Raw genomic sequence first — 17786 nt, 5'->3', positions numbered from 1 at the left:
CAGCACACACGCACACACACACACACACAGAAGCCGCGTATCAAAACGAGGATGCGCACAACTCAGTGAGCCATTATTAGAAACCTACCATATATCAATTCTATACAAGCGCTAGGAGGCAAAGGCAGATATAATAAGATACAAGCAGGCATAGTCTCTGGACTTTCTCAATTTTCTCTCCTATTTTTGCATTTAGTTAGTGTGCGGAAAAGAGTTAACGAGCAGGCTCGAGACTGCTATTCTTAGAAAGGTCTACTTGCCTTTCTACAGCCGGCCACTGGCTGGCTTCTGGGAACCTGGACTTTGGGAAGATCCCACCATGCCCAGCACTGGTAAGAATAGCTCTTTGTGCCTAAACTATTGGTACAAACAATATGGTTTATGCTGAGCACCTGCTTTGCCTTCTGGAGTCTGCAATGTGGTGCATGCTAGACAGAGGGTGCCTATATCCCCAACCAGTCCCCAATAAAAAAAACAAAAACAAAAAAACAAAAAAAGCTTGGGCACTGGGTCTCTAATGAGCTTCCTGGTAGACAACTCACTGATGGAGTTTTTAAGCAGGTCCTATGGGACTCCACTGAGAAAAGGGGTCTTGCAAGCTTGTGCCTGGTCTCCTCTGAACTTTACCCCATGTGCCTTTTCCTTCTGCTGATTTTGCTTTGTACCCTTTTGCTGTGACAAATGATAGTAATGAGTACAATAATATGCTTTCTACTCAAATGTCAACACTTTGACATTTATTAGCTGTGAATCACTGAGTTCCTTAATGTGTTCTCTAAACCTTGGATTTCTCTGAAAATAAGAGAGTAACACCCGCCTCAGAAGACTGTGGTGAACATTCAATAGGTGCTAGACCCTCAATAACATTATATTCTTTCCTCTTCAGGCTAACAGGTGAACAGCAGCCCTCCAGCCGTACAGCAGCCACGTTGCACAATGCCAGGCAGCCCTAAATGAGGCTCCCTTTGCCCACTCTCTCCAGTGTCTACTTCATAAAAAAAAAAAAAAAGACAAAAAAAGATGGAGTTCCTGTCAAACAGGTTTTTCTGCCTAACCAAAAACAGCAAGCACATCTGCATTTTAAAAAGAAATAGGCTGCATGAAAAGATGTTCAACACTATTAGCCATAAAGGAAATGCAAATCAAAACCACAACGAGTTACCTCTTCACACTAAGTAGGATGGCTAGAATCAACAACACAGATAATAACAAGTGGCTTAGTGAGGATGTAGAGAAATTAGAACCCCCATACATGCCTGGGGTGGGGGTGGGGGGGTGATATAAAAAAATTGCAGCCCCTTTGGAAAATCGGCTAGCAGTTCCTAAAAATGTTAAACAGAGTTACCCAATGACCCAGCAAGAGAAATGAAAATGTAGGTCTACACAAAAACTTGTAAGTGAATATGCAGAGCAGCTCTATTCACAGTAGCCAAAAGGTGAAACAACCTAAATATCCATGAACAGATGAATGAATAAACAAAATGTGGTATATCCATATAATAGAATATTATTTAGATATAAAAACGAATGAGGTACTGATACATGCTGCAATACGAATGAACCTAGAAAACATTATGCTAAGTGAAAGAAGCCAGACACAAAAAGTAACCTATGATTCTATTTATATGAAATACCCAGAATAGGTAAATCCACAGAGACAGAAGGCAGGTTACTGGTTGCCAAGGGCTAGGGGTGGGGGTGGGGAGGTGGGGCTGGGAGGGAGGAATCGGGATTGACTGCTTAATGGGTATGATCTTCCTTTCTTTCTCTCTTTCTTTCTTTCTTTCTTTCTTCCTTCCTTCCTTCCTTCCTTCCTTCCTTCCTTCCTTCCTTCCTTCCTTCCTTCCTTCCTTCCTTCCTTCCTTTCGATCCATTGCTTTCCTCTCATGGCCTTCCTTGTACCAGTCTTTAGGGTTCTATGTTTAGTCTAGTTGTTTACACTGACAGCCCTTCCCTTTGAATATTTTAGTGACCCTTTTGATACCTTCCAGCTGCTTTTTTCCCCCTTCTTTTTGTTTTGAGGAATGATCAAAGCTATATACAGTTTTTCAAGTGTTAATTATGTAGTTTTGTGCCATCTGGATTTATTTTTTTTTTAAGTTTGTTTTTATTTATTTGGAGAGAGAGACAGACAACAAGCAGGGGAGGGGCAGAGAGAGAGGGAGATAGAATGCCAAGCAGGCTCCAAGCTGTCGGCACAGAACCTGATGCGGGGCTTGAACTCAAGAACCGTAAGATCATGACCTGAGCCAAAACCAAGAGCCAGATGCTTAACCGACTGAGCCACCCAGGTGCTTCAGTGCCATCTGGATTTATATGATCTAATACTTTCTGACTTTTCAGATGATCGATAGATAAAGGCAATCAAATGAGCATTAAGTAATAACAATAACTATTTTTTTTAAGATGCAGAATGTTTTCACTACCATTTTTTAATAAGATTTTCACAACTGTATGAAATAGGTAAGGCAGATACTACTCCCCACCCCCACCCACCCCCTGGCCCTGCCCTTTAGGCACAAGATTAGTAAGGTTCAGAGTAATTACATGACTCCCTGGTCCCAAAGACCAAACCAGCACTAGACCCTAGGTTTGCCGACTCCTTATTCCTACATTCGATAGTCATAGATGGTGTAGAAAATGTTGGGGTTCACAGCCAATAGCCAAGAAAGAATTCCTGAGACATCTTTGGTGCAAAAATGTGGTTTTATTAAAACCTTGGGACAGGGCCTAAGGGCAGAAAAATCAGCACTGAGGTTGTGACAAGTGACTGATTAAAATACCTTCCCGCTGTGGAGGGGGGTTAGGGATAGCTTAAAGCCATGTAAACCTCTAAGGAATTTTGGAAGCAAGGTTTCCAAGACCTTGAGGGGGCTAGCTGCTGTCAGGAAAAGGTCATTTATTACTGTTTAGTAAAGACTCAGTCATGAGACCCTTCAGATGTATATCAGTGGGCCATATGCTTGGAGTATGATTGCCAACATATATCTTGGGGGAGTAGAGATAAAGGAAGTTTCCAAAGGAATTTTTGGTAGCCTGGAGGAATTGGGCTAAGATTGTCTTTTGCCCTCAGCAAACTAGTGTCATCACAGAGGCAGCCGAGCTCCTAGGGGAAGGTCCCTCTGGACTTATCTATGGGCTGTTAAGTTGTAAGGAAATTTAATTTTTTCTTTTGCCTTTGTTTCCCACATCAATAGAGACCATCAAAAGCTAAAGACAGAAGTGCAGAATGCTAATGTGTAGAGTTTAGTAATTTAAATTTATGGACTAGAAACTATTAACAAAGAATCTAATTGAACTTCTTTCTAAATAAAAACAAAACAAAAATATTTCTAGCGATGTTTAGGTGTCCATGAAAACTACATGTTGACATGCTCAGGAAGCCTCATTTACTTGCATGTAATGTTTTGAACCTTAATGCTGAGAAAATGTGATTGCAATTTAGGAACCAATGGATTATCTCAGAATGTATAGGAAGCAGCTCATTTTTACTTTCAAAAGATGCTTTAAAGAGTTTTTTTATGTAAAATACGGGAAACTATGAAGTCTAAGTTTTGTTGTGATTTTTTTTTTCTTTTGCTGATTACTTTAGTTTTAAACTATTTTAAATATTTTAGCCTCTGCCTCCCTTCACCTTTTCTCCCACCCCAATTCTGGCAACCACTAATCTGTTCTCTATATCCATAAGCTTGGTGTTCTTGTATTGTTGTTGGGGGGGGGGGGGGTTGTTTTGTTTCTGTTGTTTTTGTTTGCTCTTTACATTCCACATAGTAGAGAGCTCAAGCAGTATTTGTCTTGCTGTGACTGATTTATTTCACTTAGCATAATGCCCTTGAGGTCCATCCATGCTGTCACAAATGGCAAGATTTCATTCTTTTTTTATGGCTCAAAAATATTCCAATATACATACATACAATCCTCTTTATTCATTCATCCATTGATGAATACTTAGGTTGTTTCCTTATCTTAACTATTGTTAATAATGCTGCAATAAACATAGGGACGCATATACCTCTTTGAGTTAGTGTTTTTGTTTCCTTGAGATAAATACCCTGGAATTGCTGGATCATATGGTAGTTCTATTTTTAATGTTGTAAGGAACCTCCATATTATTTTCTGTAGTGTCTGTACCAATTGGCATTCCCACCAACAAAGCACCCCACATCCTCAGCAATGCCTGTTCTTCTTGTCTCTTTGATAACAGCCATTCTAACAGGTGTGAAGCAGTATCTCATTGTGATTTTGGTTTGCATCTCCCTGAATATTAATGATGTTGAGCATCTTTTCATTTACCTGTTGGCCATCTGTATGTCTTCTTTGGAAAAATATCTATTCAGATATTCTGTCCTTTTTTTAAAATTTATTTATTTAAATCCAAGTTAGTTAACATACAGTGTAACATTGGTTTCAGGAGTAAAACCCAGTGATTCATCACTTACATATAACACCCAGTGCTCATCCCAACAAGTGCCTATCTTAATGCCCATCACCGATTTAGCCCAACCCCTAACCAACTCCCTTCCAGCAACCCTCAGTTTGGTCTCTGCATTTAAGAGTCTCTTATGGTTTGCCTCCCTCTCTGTTTTTATCTTCTTTTTCCTTCCCTTCCTCTATGTTCATCTGCTGTGTTTCTTAGATTCCACATATGAGTGAAATCATATATTTGTCTTTCTCCAACTGACTTATTTCACTTAGCATAATACACTCTAGTTACATCTACATTGGTGTAAATGACAAGATTCCATTCTTTTTTGATCACCAAGTAGTATTCAATTGTGTATAAATATATATGACATCTTCTTTATCCATTCACCAGTCAGTGGACATTTGGACTCTTACATAATTTGTATCCTGCCCTTTTTTTAATCAGATTGTTTTTTTGCTATTGACTTGTATGAATTATTTATATATTTTTGGATATTAACCCCTCATTAAATATATGATTTGCAAATATTTTCTCCCATTCAGTAGGTTGCCTTTTCATTTTGTTGATGGCTCCCTTTGATGAGCAAAAGTTCTTTAGTTTGATGTAGTCTCCTTTATTTTTGGTTTTGTTGCATTTACTTGTGGTGTCATATCCAAAAAATCGTCACCAAGCCTATATCAAGGAGATTGCTGCCTACATTTCCTTCTAGGATTTTTATAGTTTCAGGTCTTATGTTCAAGTCTTTCGTCCATTTTGAGTTAATTTTTGTGTATGGTGTAAGATAGTCGTCCAATTTCATTCTTTTGCATGTGGCTGTCCAGTTTTCCAAACACCATTAAAGAGACTGTCCTTTCCCCATTGTGCATTCTTGGTTCCTTTTCATAAATTAATTGGCCATAGAAGCATAGGTTTATTTTGGGGCTCCTATTCTGCTCTATCAATCTATATGTCTGTTTTTATACTAATACCATACTGTTTTGATTACTATAGCTTTGTAATACAGTTTGGAATCAGGGAGTGTGATGTCTCCAACTTTGTTCTTTCTCAAGATTGCTTTGGCTATTTGGAGTCTTTTGGGTTTCCACACAAATTTTAGGATTGTTCCATTTCTGTGAAGAATGCCATCGGAATTTTGATAGGAATTGCACTGAATCTGTAAATCATTTTGGGTAGAATAGACATTTTAACAATATTAATTCCTCCAATTCATGAGCATGGGATATCTTTCCATATGTGTCTTCCTCAATTTCTTTCATTAATGTCTTGTAGTTTTTAGCAAAGGTCTTTACCTTTTACAGATCCTTTACCTCCTTGGTGACATTGATTCCTAGGAATTTTATTCTTTTTGATGTAATTTAAATGAGATTGTTTTCTTAATGTCTCTGACAGTTTGCTATTGGTCTGTAGAAATAGAACAGATTGTGTGTGTGTGTGTGATTTTGTGTCCTACAATTTCACTGAATTCATTTATTAGTTCTAACAGTTTTTTCATGGTCTCTTTAGAGTTTTTAACATATAATGTATGTCATCTGCAAATAATGAGTTTTATTTCTTCCTTTCCAATTTGCATGCCATTTATTTCTTTTTCTTGCTTAACTGGTCGGACTAGGAATTCCAATACTATGTAATAGTGGTGAGAGTGGACATCCTTCCCTTGTTCCTGAAACAAGTGAAAGCTTTCAGCTTTTCACTATTGAGTATGATGTTAGCTGTGGGCTTGTCATATATAGCTTTTATTATGTTAGGTACATTCCCCATATATTTGCTTTGTTGAGAAGTTTTTATCATAAATGGATGTTGAATTCTTTCAAATGCTTTTTCTGTATATATTGAGATGATCATATGATTTTTATCCATCATTTTGTTAATGTAGTATATCACATCAACTGCTTCTCAAATGTTGAACCATCTTTGAATCCCTAGAATACATTCCACTTGATCATGGTGTATAAAAATTTAATGTATTATTAAATTCAGTGTACTGATATTTTGTTTAGGATTTTTGCATCTATTTTCATAGGGATATTGCCCTGTAATTTTCTTCTCTTGTGACATTCTTGTCTGGTTTTGGTATCAGGATAATGCTGGTCTCACAAAATGAGTTTGGAAGAATTCCTTCCTCTTCTATATTTGTAAGAGTTTGAGAAGGATTGGTATTAATTCTTCTTTGAGCATCTGGTAGAATTCACCATTAAAGGCATCTGGTCCTGGGTTTTTGTTTGTTGGCAGGGTTTTGTTTTTGTTTTTAATTTTTTTTTAACATTTATTTATTTTTGAGAGACAGAGAGAGACAGAGCATGAGCAGGGGAAGGGGGGAGAGAGAGAGAGAGAGAGAGAGAGAGAGAGAGAGGGAGACACAGAATCCGAAGCAGGCTCCAGGCTCTGAGCTGTTTGTTAGCACAGAGCCCGATGTGGGGCGCAAACTCACGAACTGTGAGACCATGACCTGAGATGAAGATGGACACTCGACCGACTGAGCCACCCAGGCGCCCCTGTTGGCAGGTTTTTGGTTCCAATTCAATCTTCTTGCTAGTAATTGGTCTGTTCAGATTTTTTATTTCATCATGATTCAGTCCTGGTAGGTTGTATGTTTCTAAGAATTTATTAATTTCTTCTAAGTTGCTCAATTTGTTAATGTATAATTGTTCGTAGTAATTTCTTATGACCCCCTGTATTTCTGTGATATCAGTTTTAACAGCCCTTTTATTTCTGATTTTATTTGAGTCTTCTTTTTTCTTAATGAGTTTAGTTAAAGCTTTGCTGATTTCATTTATGTTTCAAAGAAACAGCTCTTAACTTCATTATCTTTTCTATTGCTTTTTTAGTTTCTATTTCTTTTACTTCTGGTTTAATCTTTGCTACTTCCTTCCTTCTTCTAACTTTGGACTTCATTTGTTCTTCTTTTTCTAGTTCTTTGAGGTATAAAGTTAGGTTGTTTATTTCAGACCTTTCTTGTTTCTTGAAGTATGCATTTATCACTATGTATTCCCTCTCAGAACTGTTTTTGCTGCATTCCACAGACTTTGGAATTTGTTGTATTTTTATTTTCACTTGTCTGAAGGTGTTTTTTAATTTCTCTTTTGACCCATTGGATGTTTAGTAGCATGTTGTTTAATCTCCTTATATTTGTGAATTTTCCCATTTTCTTCACATAACTGATTACTACTTTCATACCACTGTGGTCAGAAAAGGTGCTTGGTACAATTTTAATTCTCTTAAATTTATTCAGACTTGTTTCTACCATATGATCCATCCCAGAAGAAAACTTCTCCAAGAAAATAGCTTATACACTCATCTGGAGCCCCAATTTTTGCAACTTCTGCCCAAAGGAAGCCTCCAGATAGCCTGGCTCTGGTGGCCAGTGGGGTTTATGCTTGTGGTCCAAAAGAACTGTATATATTTGCATACTTTTAAAAGTTGTTGTCTATGGGTCTGGCTTCCAATCAGCCTGAATCTAGGTGCTAAGATCTTCTCCCCCTTTGAGATACTGACAGGTCTTGGCATAATCTCAACTACTGGGAGCTATGAAAAATATAATAGGTTGCTTGGAGAAGCACAAATAAGATTTGGGGCAGGGTTGAATGACAAGGTTCATGTCCTATGTGAGGCCACTCCTTCAGAATTGGGGGCGGAGGGGTTCACCTACTGTATAGAAACCAAAACAGAGACCCCCAAAAAAATGAAGAAACAGAGGAATTTGTTCCCAATTGAAGAACAAGATAAAACCTAAGAAAAAAGCCTTAATGAAATGGAGATAAGTAATTTACCTGATAAAGAGTTCAGAGTAATGGTCATAAAGATGTTCATTGAACTGGGAACAGAATGGATGAACCCAGTGAGAACCTCAACAAAGAAATAGGAAGCTGGAAGTCACAGAGTTGAAGAATACAATAACTGAACTGAGAAATACACTGGAGGGGTTCAACAGCAGACTAGATGAAGCAGAAGAAAAGATCAGTGAATTCAAAGACAAAAAAGTGGAAGTCACCCTATCAGAGCAGCTAAAAGAAAAAAGAATCTTAAAAAAGTGAAGATAGCTCAAGGGACTTATGGGACAACATCAAACGGACTATCATTCACATTATAGGAATCCCAGAAGGAAAAGAAAGGGAAAAAGGGGCAGAAATCTTATTTAAAGAAATAATGACTGAAAACTTCCCTAATATGGGAAGTGAAACAGAAATCCAGAGCCAGGAAGACCAGAGTTTAATAAGATGAATCCAAAGAGACTAACACCAAGACATATTATAATTAAAATATCAAAAGTTAAAGACAGGGAAAGAATCTTAAAAGCAGCAAAAAAAATTTTTTTGTTTCAGCAGAAACTTTACAGGCCATAAGGAAGTGGCACAATAAAATCAAAGACCTGAAAGAAAAAAAAAAAAATTCCAACCAAGAATATTCTAGCCAACAAAGTTATCATTTACAATTAAAGGAGAGAGAGAGTTTTCCAGATAAACAAAAGCCAAAGGATTTCACCACCACTAACTGGCCCTAGAAATGTTAAAGGATCTTCTTTAAGCTGAAAAGAAAGGACACTAATTAGGAACAAGAAAACATATGAAAGAATAAATCTCACTGGAAAGGAAAATATATAGTAAAGGTAGTGGGTTTATCACTTAACAAAGGTGGTGTATAGATTAAAAGACAAGAGTAGTGAAAGTGACTATGATTACAATTATTAGTAAAGGATATACAAGATTAAGAGTAAAATGTGACATCAAAAACATAAAGCATGGGGGGAGAGTAAAAATGTAGAGTTTTAGAATGTGATCAAACTTAAGTTGTTATCAACTTCAAACAGGCTGTTATAAGCTGTAACATGTAAGCCTCAGGATAATCACAATGCAAAAACCTATAGTAAATACATAAAAGATAAAGAGAAAAAAATGTAAATATGCCATTAAAGTCATCAAATCACAAAGAGCAAGAGAAGAAAAAAGGAACAGAAAGGAACTACAAAAACACCCAGAAAACAGTTAACAAAATGGCAATAAGTATGTATCTATCAATGATTACGTATAAATGAACTAAACTCTCCAATCAAAAGACCCAGAGTGGCTATATGGATAAGGAAAAAAAAAAAAAAGACCCATTTATATGCTGCCTATAAGAGATTCAGTCTTTTTTTTTTTTTTTTCTTTTTGGCTCTTTTCAGTTCATTGCATGAAGGAGTAACACTAGTCCAAGTTAAAAGTGGATCCGAAATGGTTACATTACATAAGCTGTGAGATTTTTAAACTGGTGACAAGGGACAGAAGGGAAATTCTACTCATTGTGAGGAAATCCTCACTAAAGCTTCAGTGAGCCAAAAGCACTTACAGCCATGAACCTTCAGCTGGTTGTCCTCAGCCAGTCCAATCTCTATGAATTGGCATACGTCCTTGTGCTGGTCACCCTGTAGCTGAATTACTTCTCTATGTTCTGGATGCTCAATTATAGTACTATTACAGGCAAATTTCTTCTTAAAGACCTTCACTAGTTTCTTTTTATCATAATCATCAGCAATCCCCTGGATTTTTCTGCTGCTATTCTCCGATGAATGCTTATGGATATAATCTTTAGCAGGAAACAGATTATCACCCTTACTTGCATCAGCAAAGGGGCCAAAAGAGTGGAGATTCCAGATAGCAGACATAAGATACAATCCCTTTTCCTTGGTGGAAACGGCCCACGGAAGGTGGTGGTGAGAGAAGGTTGGCACGCGGGACAGAGCACTGGGAAGCAAGGGGGCTCAAGGGTGGTGCCGCTGAGTCCTCAGGGGTGGGTCAGTGACTAGGGCCAAAAGATTCATTTTTTTGTTGTTTATTTATTTATTTTGAGAGAAAGAGAGAGAGAACAGGGGAGGGGCAGAGACAGAGGGAGAGAGAGAATCCCAAGCGGGCTCCTTGCTGTCAGTGCAGAGCCCAATGCAGGGCTTGATCCCACAAACCATGAGATCGTGACCTGAACAGAAATCAAGAGTCAGATGCTTAACTACCCAGGTGCCCTGAGACTCCTTTAGATGTAAAAGGCACACACAGACTAAAAGTGAAGGAATAGAAAAAGATCTTCCATGCAAATGGAAACCAAAAGAATGTTGGGGTAGCTATACACACATCAGAAAAAATAGACTTTTTAAAAATGTTTATTTATTTTTGAGAGAGAGAGTGCAAGCAGGGCAGGGCAGAGAGATGGGGACAGAGGATCCAAAGCAGGCTCTGTGTTGATAGCAGCGAGCCCGATGTGGGGCCTGAAATCGAGAACTGTGAGATCATGACTTGAGCCAAAGTCAGTCGTTCAATCGATGGAGCCACCCACGTGCCCCAGAAAAAACAGAGTTTAAAACAAAGACTATAATAAGAATCAAAAAAGGGCATTACATCATGATAAAAGGGTCATTCCAACAAAAGGATATAACATTTGTAAATATTCATGCACGCAACATAGAAGCACCTAAATATATAAAGCAAACATTAACAGACCTAAAGGTAGAAATATACAGAAATACAATAATAATAGGGGTCTTTAATACCCTACTTGCATCCAGATAGAAAATCAATAAGAGAACATCAGCCTTAAATAGACCAAAGAAACTTAACAGATATGTACAGAACATTCCATCCAAAAGCACCAGAATACACATTCTTCTTAAGTGCACACAGAACTTTCTCAAGGTTCCTGTTAGGGGTGATGAAAAGCTTTGGAACCAGACAGTGGTAATTGTTGCACAACATGATGAATGTGCTTACTGCCACTGATCTGTACAATTTAAAATGGTTACAATGGTAAATTTTATGTGTATTTTACCACCATAATTAAAAAAAAAAAAAAAAAGACAAGCCACCAAGTACAAACAAGTATCTGCAAAGCATATAGGGACAATGAGTTTGATTCAGAATATATGTATCTTTTAAAAATAAGTAAGAAATTTTTCTAATTGAGAAAAGAAGGAAAAATATCCAAATAGGCACTTCAACAGAGAGTAAATGCCAATGGACAATGTAAATACACAGACTTGCTCATCTACTGTAGTAACCCGAGAAATGCAGGTTGAAAAAACAGTGAAACACCACTATACACACACCTACTCAGAGGGAGGGGTGAGGCTCAGGGGAAAGGCTCAGGGCGGAGACAGGGAAGTTCCAAAGTCTGAGCAGAAAGTGGGAAGGGGAGGGTCTCCTCTTCCCCATAGTCAACAATGGCTGCCAATACATGTGGATGTTTAATAACTATTTTAAGATCTGAGAATCATAATTGGCCATGAAAACGATTCTAGTGAATTACTCACATAATCCAATTTCTTCATTTTAGAGTAGAAACTGGGGCACTGACTGGGTAAATGACCTCCCCAGGGTCAAATGGGCTGGCACAGCCAATTCTCTCTGCCAATTCATGTTCCACTGTGCCCCAGTGTCTTGAAGTACATGAACAGAAGGGCCAAACTTTGCCACTCCCCACTCATAACCCTCCAAAATCTCCCATCACATTAAAAAACAAAAAATCCAAAGTCTTCTCCATGGCCCCCAAAGATCTCTGGCCTCCTCCACCACTACACCCCACTCCATTCCATTTCAGCCCCTTAGCCTCTCTGCTGTTCCCTGAGCACGGAAGCACCACCTGCCTTTCCTGACGCCTTGCAGTCCTGGTTCCCCTCCCCAAGGACTTCCCCTCCCCCCTGCCTGTCTTTTCTTAAGATCTCTATTCCCTGACCACTGACCAAAGAAAGAAAGAAAGAAAGAACAGAAAGAAAGAAAAGAAAAGAAAGAAAACCCACAAGCATGCAAGTCCCCACCCCTCCCATCCTGCTTTGCTTTTTTTCAAGGTGGGAGATATTTATTGGTTTATCTGTATGCTGCCTTTCTCCTCTAGAATGTAAGTTCCATGACAGCAGGACATTTGCTTTGTATATGTTTTTGTGTCCTCAGAGCTTGGAACATTATCCACCACAAAATAATTGATTGTAGTAATTTTTTAATTGATTCAAGTAAAAAGAGGCATGTTTTTGTTTTGTTTTGTTTTTGTTTGTTTGTTTGCTTATTTGGCTAGAAAATTAAGGTAGAGACGTCTGGGGAACTTCTAAGTCAAATGGCCTACATTTGAATCTTCTTACTCCACCAATTGGTAGTGATTATGAGTTACAAACTCAGACTTCTCTGCTTTTAAATTTTATATTTCAGTCAATTCAGAAAGTTTGCTGTTATTAGTTATGTACATTCCTCCACCATCAATACTTCCCTCCAGCACACAGTTTAAAATTTGCTCAGCAAAGAAATATTTAATCCTACCCTTTTGAGTATTCCTACTTAGAACTGAAAATGCTTTTATTTTTGCTAACTTTTAAAAAATTAGCAAATTTATCCATTATTTGGATTAAATTTAATAGAAAATAATCCTTTTTATAGCAAAGTTGGTATAGAAAATTGTGCCTCTATGTAATATTTAGAAATAGCGTGGTATACTGGTAAGTTACAAAATAGATTTATAATGATCAAGAGCTTGGTTATATATTAACAGCACCTAATTACAACAAACATACAATGAAAAATAACTTATTCACAAGAGTAACTATAACCATAACACACTCAGGAATTCATTTAACAAGAAAAGTATGGTACTTCGGGGCACCTGGATGGCTCAGTCAGTTAAGCATCTGACTCTTGATTTTGGCTCAGGTGTGATCCCACGGTTCATGAGTTTGAGCCCCGTGTCAGGCTCTGTACTGACAGCAAGGAGCCTACTTGGGATTCTCTCTCTCCCTCTGCCCCTCCCCCACTAGCACATTTTCTCTCTCTCTCTCTCTCTCAAAATAAATAAACAAACTTAAAAAGAATGTATGGTACTTTAAAAAACAACTCTGAAAGTATTAAAGATAAATTTAACAGATTAAAGTAGATATATATCACTTTGTTCTTGAAAGGAAGACTTCTAAGAACAGAAACCAATTATAGATGCGATGGTTTACAATGGAGGTGCTTGGGAGTTATTTCACTGGCATAATTTATAGATGGCGTCAGGTATTAGGACAAATAAAGTCTTTACGCTCTGTAGAAACAGATCAAGGTTTTGAGTGGCCTGAAGCTTATACGCTTTAAGAAGAAGACTTTTTTTTTTTTAAGTGCAAAATTATGAATACAAAACTGCTAGGGGGCCTCCCGGAACCTCAGAAAGGGCTCTGGAATGAAAAGTCTCTAATGCTTGCTTTTCTTTAACTTCATGGCAGACCCACCTCTGGTGTATGAAAATGTCACACTAAAGCAGCACATTTATCACAGCCAGGATCCCATCACGCTCTCCACTCACAAACATCCAGAGGAAAACCTTCAGAGCAGACAGTCCCGGTGAGAGCTCTACCAACACAGGCTCAGAGATGCCGGGATGTGAACTAGCCTTACTGTGAGGCATGCATTTCCACCGGTTACCAGAACCCCCAAATGCAGCTGACTGCAAGCAACAGAGATCAATTCAAAGAGTGGATCCCCTGCGATCCTAGGAGAATGACCCAGTTATGCTTAGCGCAAAAACGTCTAGATCTGAGAAAAGCCAGACTCAAGAGCAAAAACCTTGAAATACATATATAACAAAGACAAAAGTGGGTGAGAGTGCAACGTATCTCATGTGTAGAGCCAGAACAGAAACTGCCGGTGCTTATATGGTACCTGCTCTATGCCAGGAACTGCCCTGGTCACTTCACATACAGCGACCCATTTACTCCTTACCAAAACCTAGGAGGGTAGTCCTACTTTCTCCCCAGTTTGAAGATGAAAAAATGAGGTGTAGAGATTAAGTAACTTGTCCAAGGTCACACGGCAAAAAGTAACAAATTTAGGATTTGAACCCAGGTAATCTGGCTCCAGAGTCCACAGTGTTAATCTCTCACTCTCTAATGCACAGAAACTATTAATTTGGAAATGAGCCTTAGACCACAACTGCAGTTCCTTATAATTAAGTAAGAGCAGACAACTGCTGATAAATTGATTCGAGAACCTCATGGAATACACTATCTCATCCAGTGGATTTGGGTTTTGTTTCCTACAGATGTTTCAGTCATCACAACCGTCCTTAAAAAGTGATCAAATGGGACATCTGAAAATAAAGAAATGACCCAGTAAAAAAAAATAAAAATAAAACAGGGCACCTGGCTGGCTCAGTCAGAAGAGCATGCGCCTCTCGATCTCAGGTCATGAGTTCAAGCCCCATGTTGGGTGTAGAGATTACTTAAATAAATAAAACTTAAAAATAAAATTCTGGGGTGCCTGGGTGGCTCAGTCGGTTAAGTGTCTGACTCTTGATTGCAGCTCAGATCACGATCACACGGTTCACGAGATCAAGCCCCGCATTGGGCTCTGTGCTGACAGTGTGGTGCCTGCTTGGGACCCTCTCTCTCTCAGAAAAAAAACATTTTCTTTAAAAAAAGAAAAATTCTGAATTACATATTTGATCTTTAGCATGAAGCTACTCACCTTTTTCCACGACAATTCAAATCTGTACCATTTATTTTGATGTTGTACTATAGTCAATCCTAGTCGGGACTGAATCGACCTAAAACTCCATTTCCTTAACTCATAAAAAATGTTAAACAAACTTAATATACTATGGTAGATTTATAGGGGGTCCTTTCCAGCTGTGACACTGTTCTCTCCTGTTGGGATTGACTATGAGTGATTAAATTCACATTTAATTGAGTTACTTGTGAGTTTTTTCTGTGAAGAATCAAGTATTTATGAAATGAACTGTTTGTTTAACCAAACCCACCTTAAAGTTTTTAAGGGTTACCGTCTAAGCATAACCCTTTTCAACTTCTTTCACACAACCATTCACAGAAATCTTTTCTCTCTGTAGGTCTCTCTTCCACAAACTCTAATTTACTTGTATGCATAGGACTCCCACCTCACAGGGGGGCAGTGAGGAAAAAAAGAAACACAAACCATCAAGGTTAAAAGAAGGTCTGATACACAGAGCCAAAGCAGGGAAGGAGGAAGGAAACTATGTATACAGGTGGTCAGTGAAGTTATGTTTAAGGAAGTCAGTCCCCCTTTGCGGTCATTAGCACAATGTGGTTTAACAGACAGCGCATTAGCCAGAAAGATAAGACATCTTGGTTCATCTAGTCAGATGGGATGTCAATTCAGAGAAGGTGACCTGGCTTTGTCCCCTAGTTTCTTCACTTACAAAGTAAATAGTGCAAAAATTTGTTGGTTATCTGCAGGTACGCTTCACGGAGATGCTAGTGAGTACACAGTATCGCAATATGTATGCAAAACACTTGCGCTTTTGTGAAATCTAAGCCAACTAAAATTTAACAACAGAAGGAAACCTTGAAATCCTGTCTGTGCAACCACCCCCTATCACCCCTGGAAACCCAAGGGCAAGTGAAGTGTAAGAGTCCCAGATACTCCAGAAATACACAGGCGAGGGCAAACAGTGGGGTGTGAGGATGGGAACTCCAGCTTCACAGCCCAGTGGATGCAGTGGAATAAAGTCTGTCATTACGAGCCCGCGAAAGCAGAACTATAACTTAAGCAGCCTGTAAGCTTAACGGAGCCAGAGTCCTGCACCCTTTAATTCCTCCACCCCTAGCACACTGTACGTACTCGAAATCCTTCAAATAATGAGTAAGACAAATGACGTGAGGCCCGTGTAACAAATAAAAATGTATGGACTGGGGCACCTGGGTGGCTCAGTCGGCTGAGTGTCCAACTTCGGCTCAGGTCATGACCTCGAGATCCGTGGGTTCTAGCCCCGCGTCGGGCTCTGTGCTGACAGCTGGGAGCCTGGAGCCTGCTTCAGATTCTGTGTTTCCCTCTCTCTCTGCCCCTCCCCTGCTTGTGCTCTGTCTCTCTCTCTCAAAAATAAATAAACACTAAAAAAAATTTTTTTAAAGTGTACGGGCTTATGACCTCTCTTCTGCCAGGAAATTAATTAACATATTAATATAGATTTAATAAGTATATATAATACTTTAAGATTTATACATTCTATAACTTATAAATATACAATTTTATATATATCATTTATAAATAAACAATTATATATAATATATGTGTTCCTCTAAAATGAAAAAAAATTCACATGTTACAATCTCACGAGCAGGGAATTGTAACTTTCATGTTCCTTTTTGCTGTGGCAAATAAAATTAAGGAACAGCTATACCTATGTGATTATGTGGAATAAAGATAGAATGGAAGAAAGTTTTCCCATACGACTAGGATAATTGGGGGGAAGGGGGAATTCCCTTCCCAAAATCTATTAAAAATCACTGAGAGATTTCATTTAAGTCTCTTATTCATTTAGTTTTATTCAACAAACAACTATTTTGGGTGCAATTTTTCATTTTAGGTGTTCAGTAATGTGGAAGGGTGCAAGTATTATAGACAATTCTCCATGATTAAAAATTTTAAAGGCACCTGGGTGGCTCAGTCGGTTAAGCGTCCGACTTCGGCTCAGGTCATGATCTCGCGGTTTGTGGGTTTGAGCCCCACGTTGGACTTTGTGCTGACAGCTCAGAGCCTGGAGCCTGCTTCAGATCCTGTGTCTCCCCTTCTCTGTCCCTCCCTTGGTCGCACGCTGGTTCTCTCTCTCTCTCTCCAAAATAAATAAACATAAAAAATTTTTTTTCAAAACTTAAAAAGGTAAATGAGCTTTAGTAATAAGACTACACCGTTTTCAATTATCTGAAGTAGTAATCGTCAAACTTTAATATTTTATCTCAGAAGTACAGTATATTCACAAAATTCAAAGGCCATTAATGGCAGGAGTTCTAAGAGTCACAGAATGAATTGCTGAACAAGACAGGTGTTTCTAAGCTCCCTTTTATAGATAATTCCCTGTGTGTGCCTGACCAGTTTCAACCATGCTAAGATGCAGCATGTCCTAAACAACCTAGAAACAACTCAAAATGGAGTTTCACTTTCTCAAACTGCTGTATGACTTCTGACAGTTCAGACTCCCATAGTTGAAAATAACGTCCACATTTTAGTTTGGAGAAATGCAGCTTTGTTTCTAAATTAAATAATGTATCTCCTAAAAAAATAAAATGAAACAAAATTGCAAGAGAAATAATTACCACAATGTCTCTAAAGACCTTTTTGCTCCCCCCAAAACACTATCACCATCGTAATTTTTGTCAACAAAACCTTTTTTGAGATCCTAATGGGTGCAAGGCATTGTGTGATAGGTTTCTTCTTTGCCCTCAAGATTATTATGTAGTTTGTGAGGGAAAAGGCTATAATACTACTACTGATTATTATTATAATAACAGTAATTTTAAAAGGGCAAGGCATTTATAACCTTTGAGGGCAGGGGAGGACTAGAGATAAAGGAAAGGAACTATTAGGTGCAAAAAGAGTAAAACTTCAAAGGCAGAGAAGTGATTAGTATT

At 38.3% G+C, this 17786-nt stretch overlaps 2 protein-coding genes across 4 annotated transcripts in view; both read right to left on the bottom strand.

The window, feature by feature from the left end:
- Positions 1-17786, bottom strand: part of TEC (tec protein tyrosine kinase) — a 127601-nt gene that overhangs the window by 62301 nt on the left and 47514 nt on the right. The window lies entirely within an intron of this gene.
- On the bottom strand, positions 9542-16409 carry LOC131507617 (eukaryotic translation initiation factor 1-like). Its single transcript, XM_058722661.1, has one exon. It carries the CDS (start codon positions 10062-10064, stop codon positions 9699-9701), a length of 366 nt encoding a protein of 121 aa, XP_058578644.1. The 5' UTR covers positions 10065-16409; the 3' UTR covers positions 9542-9698.

This window comes from Neofelis nebulosa, chromosome 3 (genome assembly GCF_028018385.1).
Source record: "Neofelis nebulosa isolate mNeoNeb1 chromosome 3, mNeoNeb1.pri, whole genome shotgun sequence".
Taxonomy (NCBI): Eukaryota; Metazoa; Chordata; class Mammalia; order Carnivora; family Felidae; genus Neofelis; species Neofelis nebulosa.
This window is presented reverse-complemented; position numbering and strand designations above follow the sequence as displayed.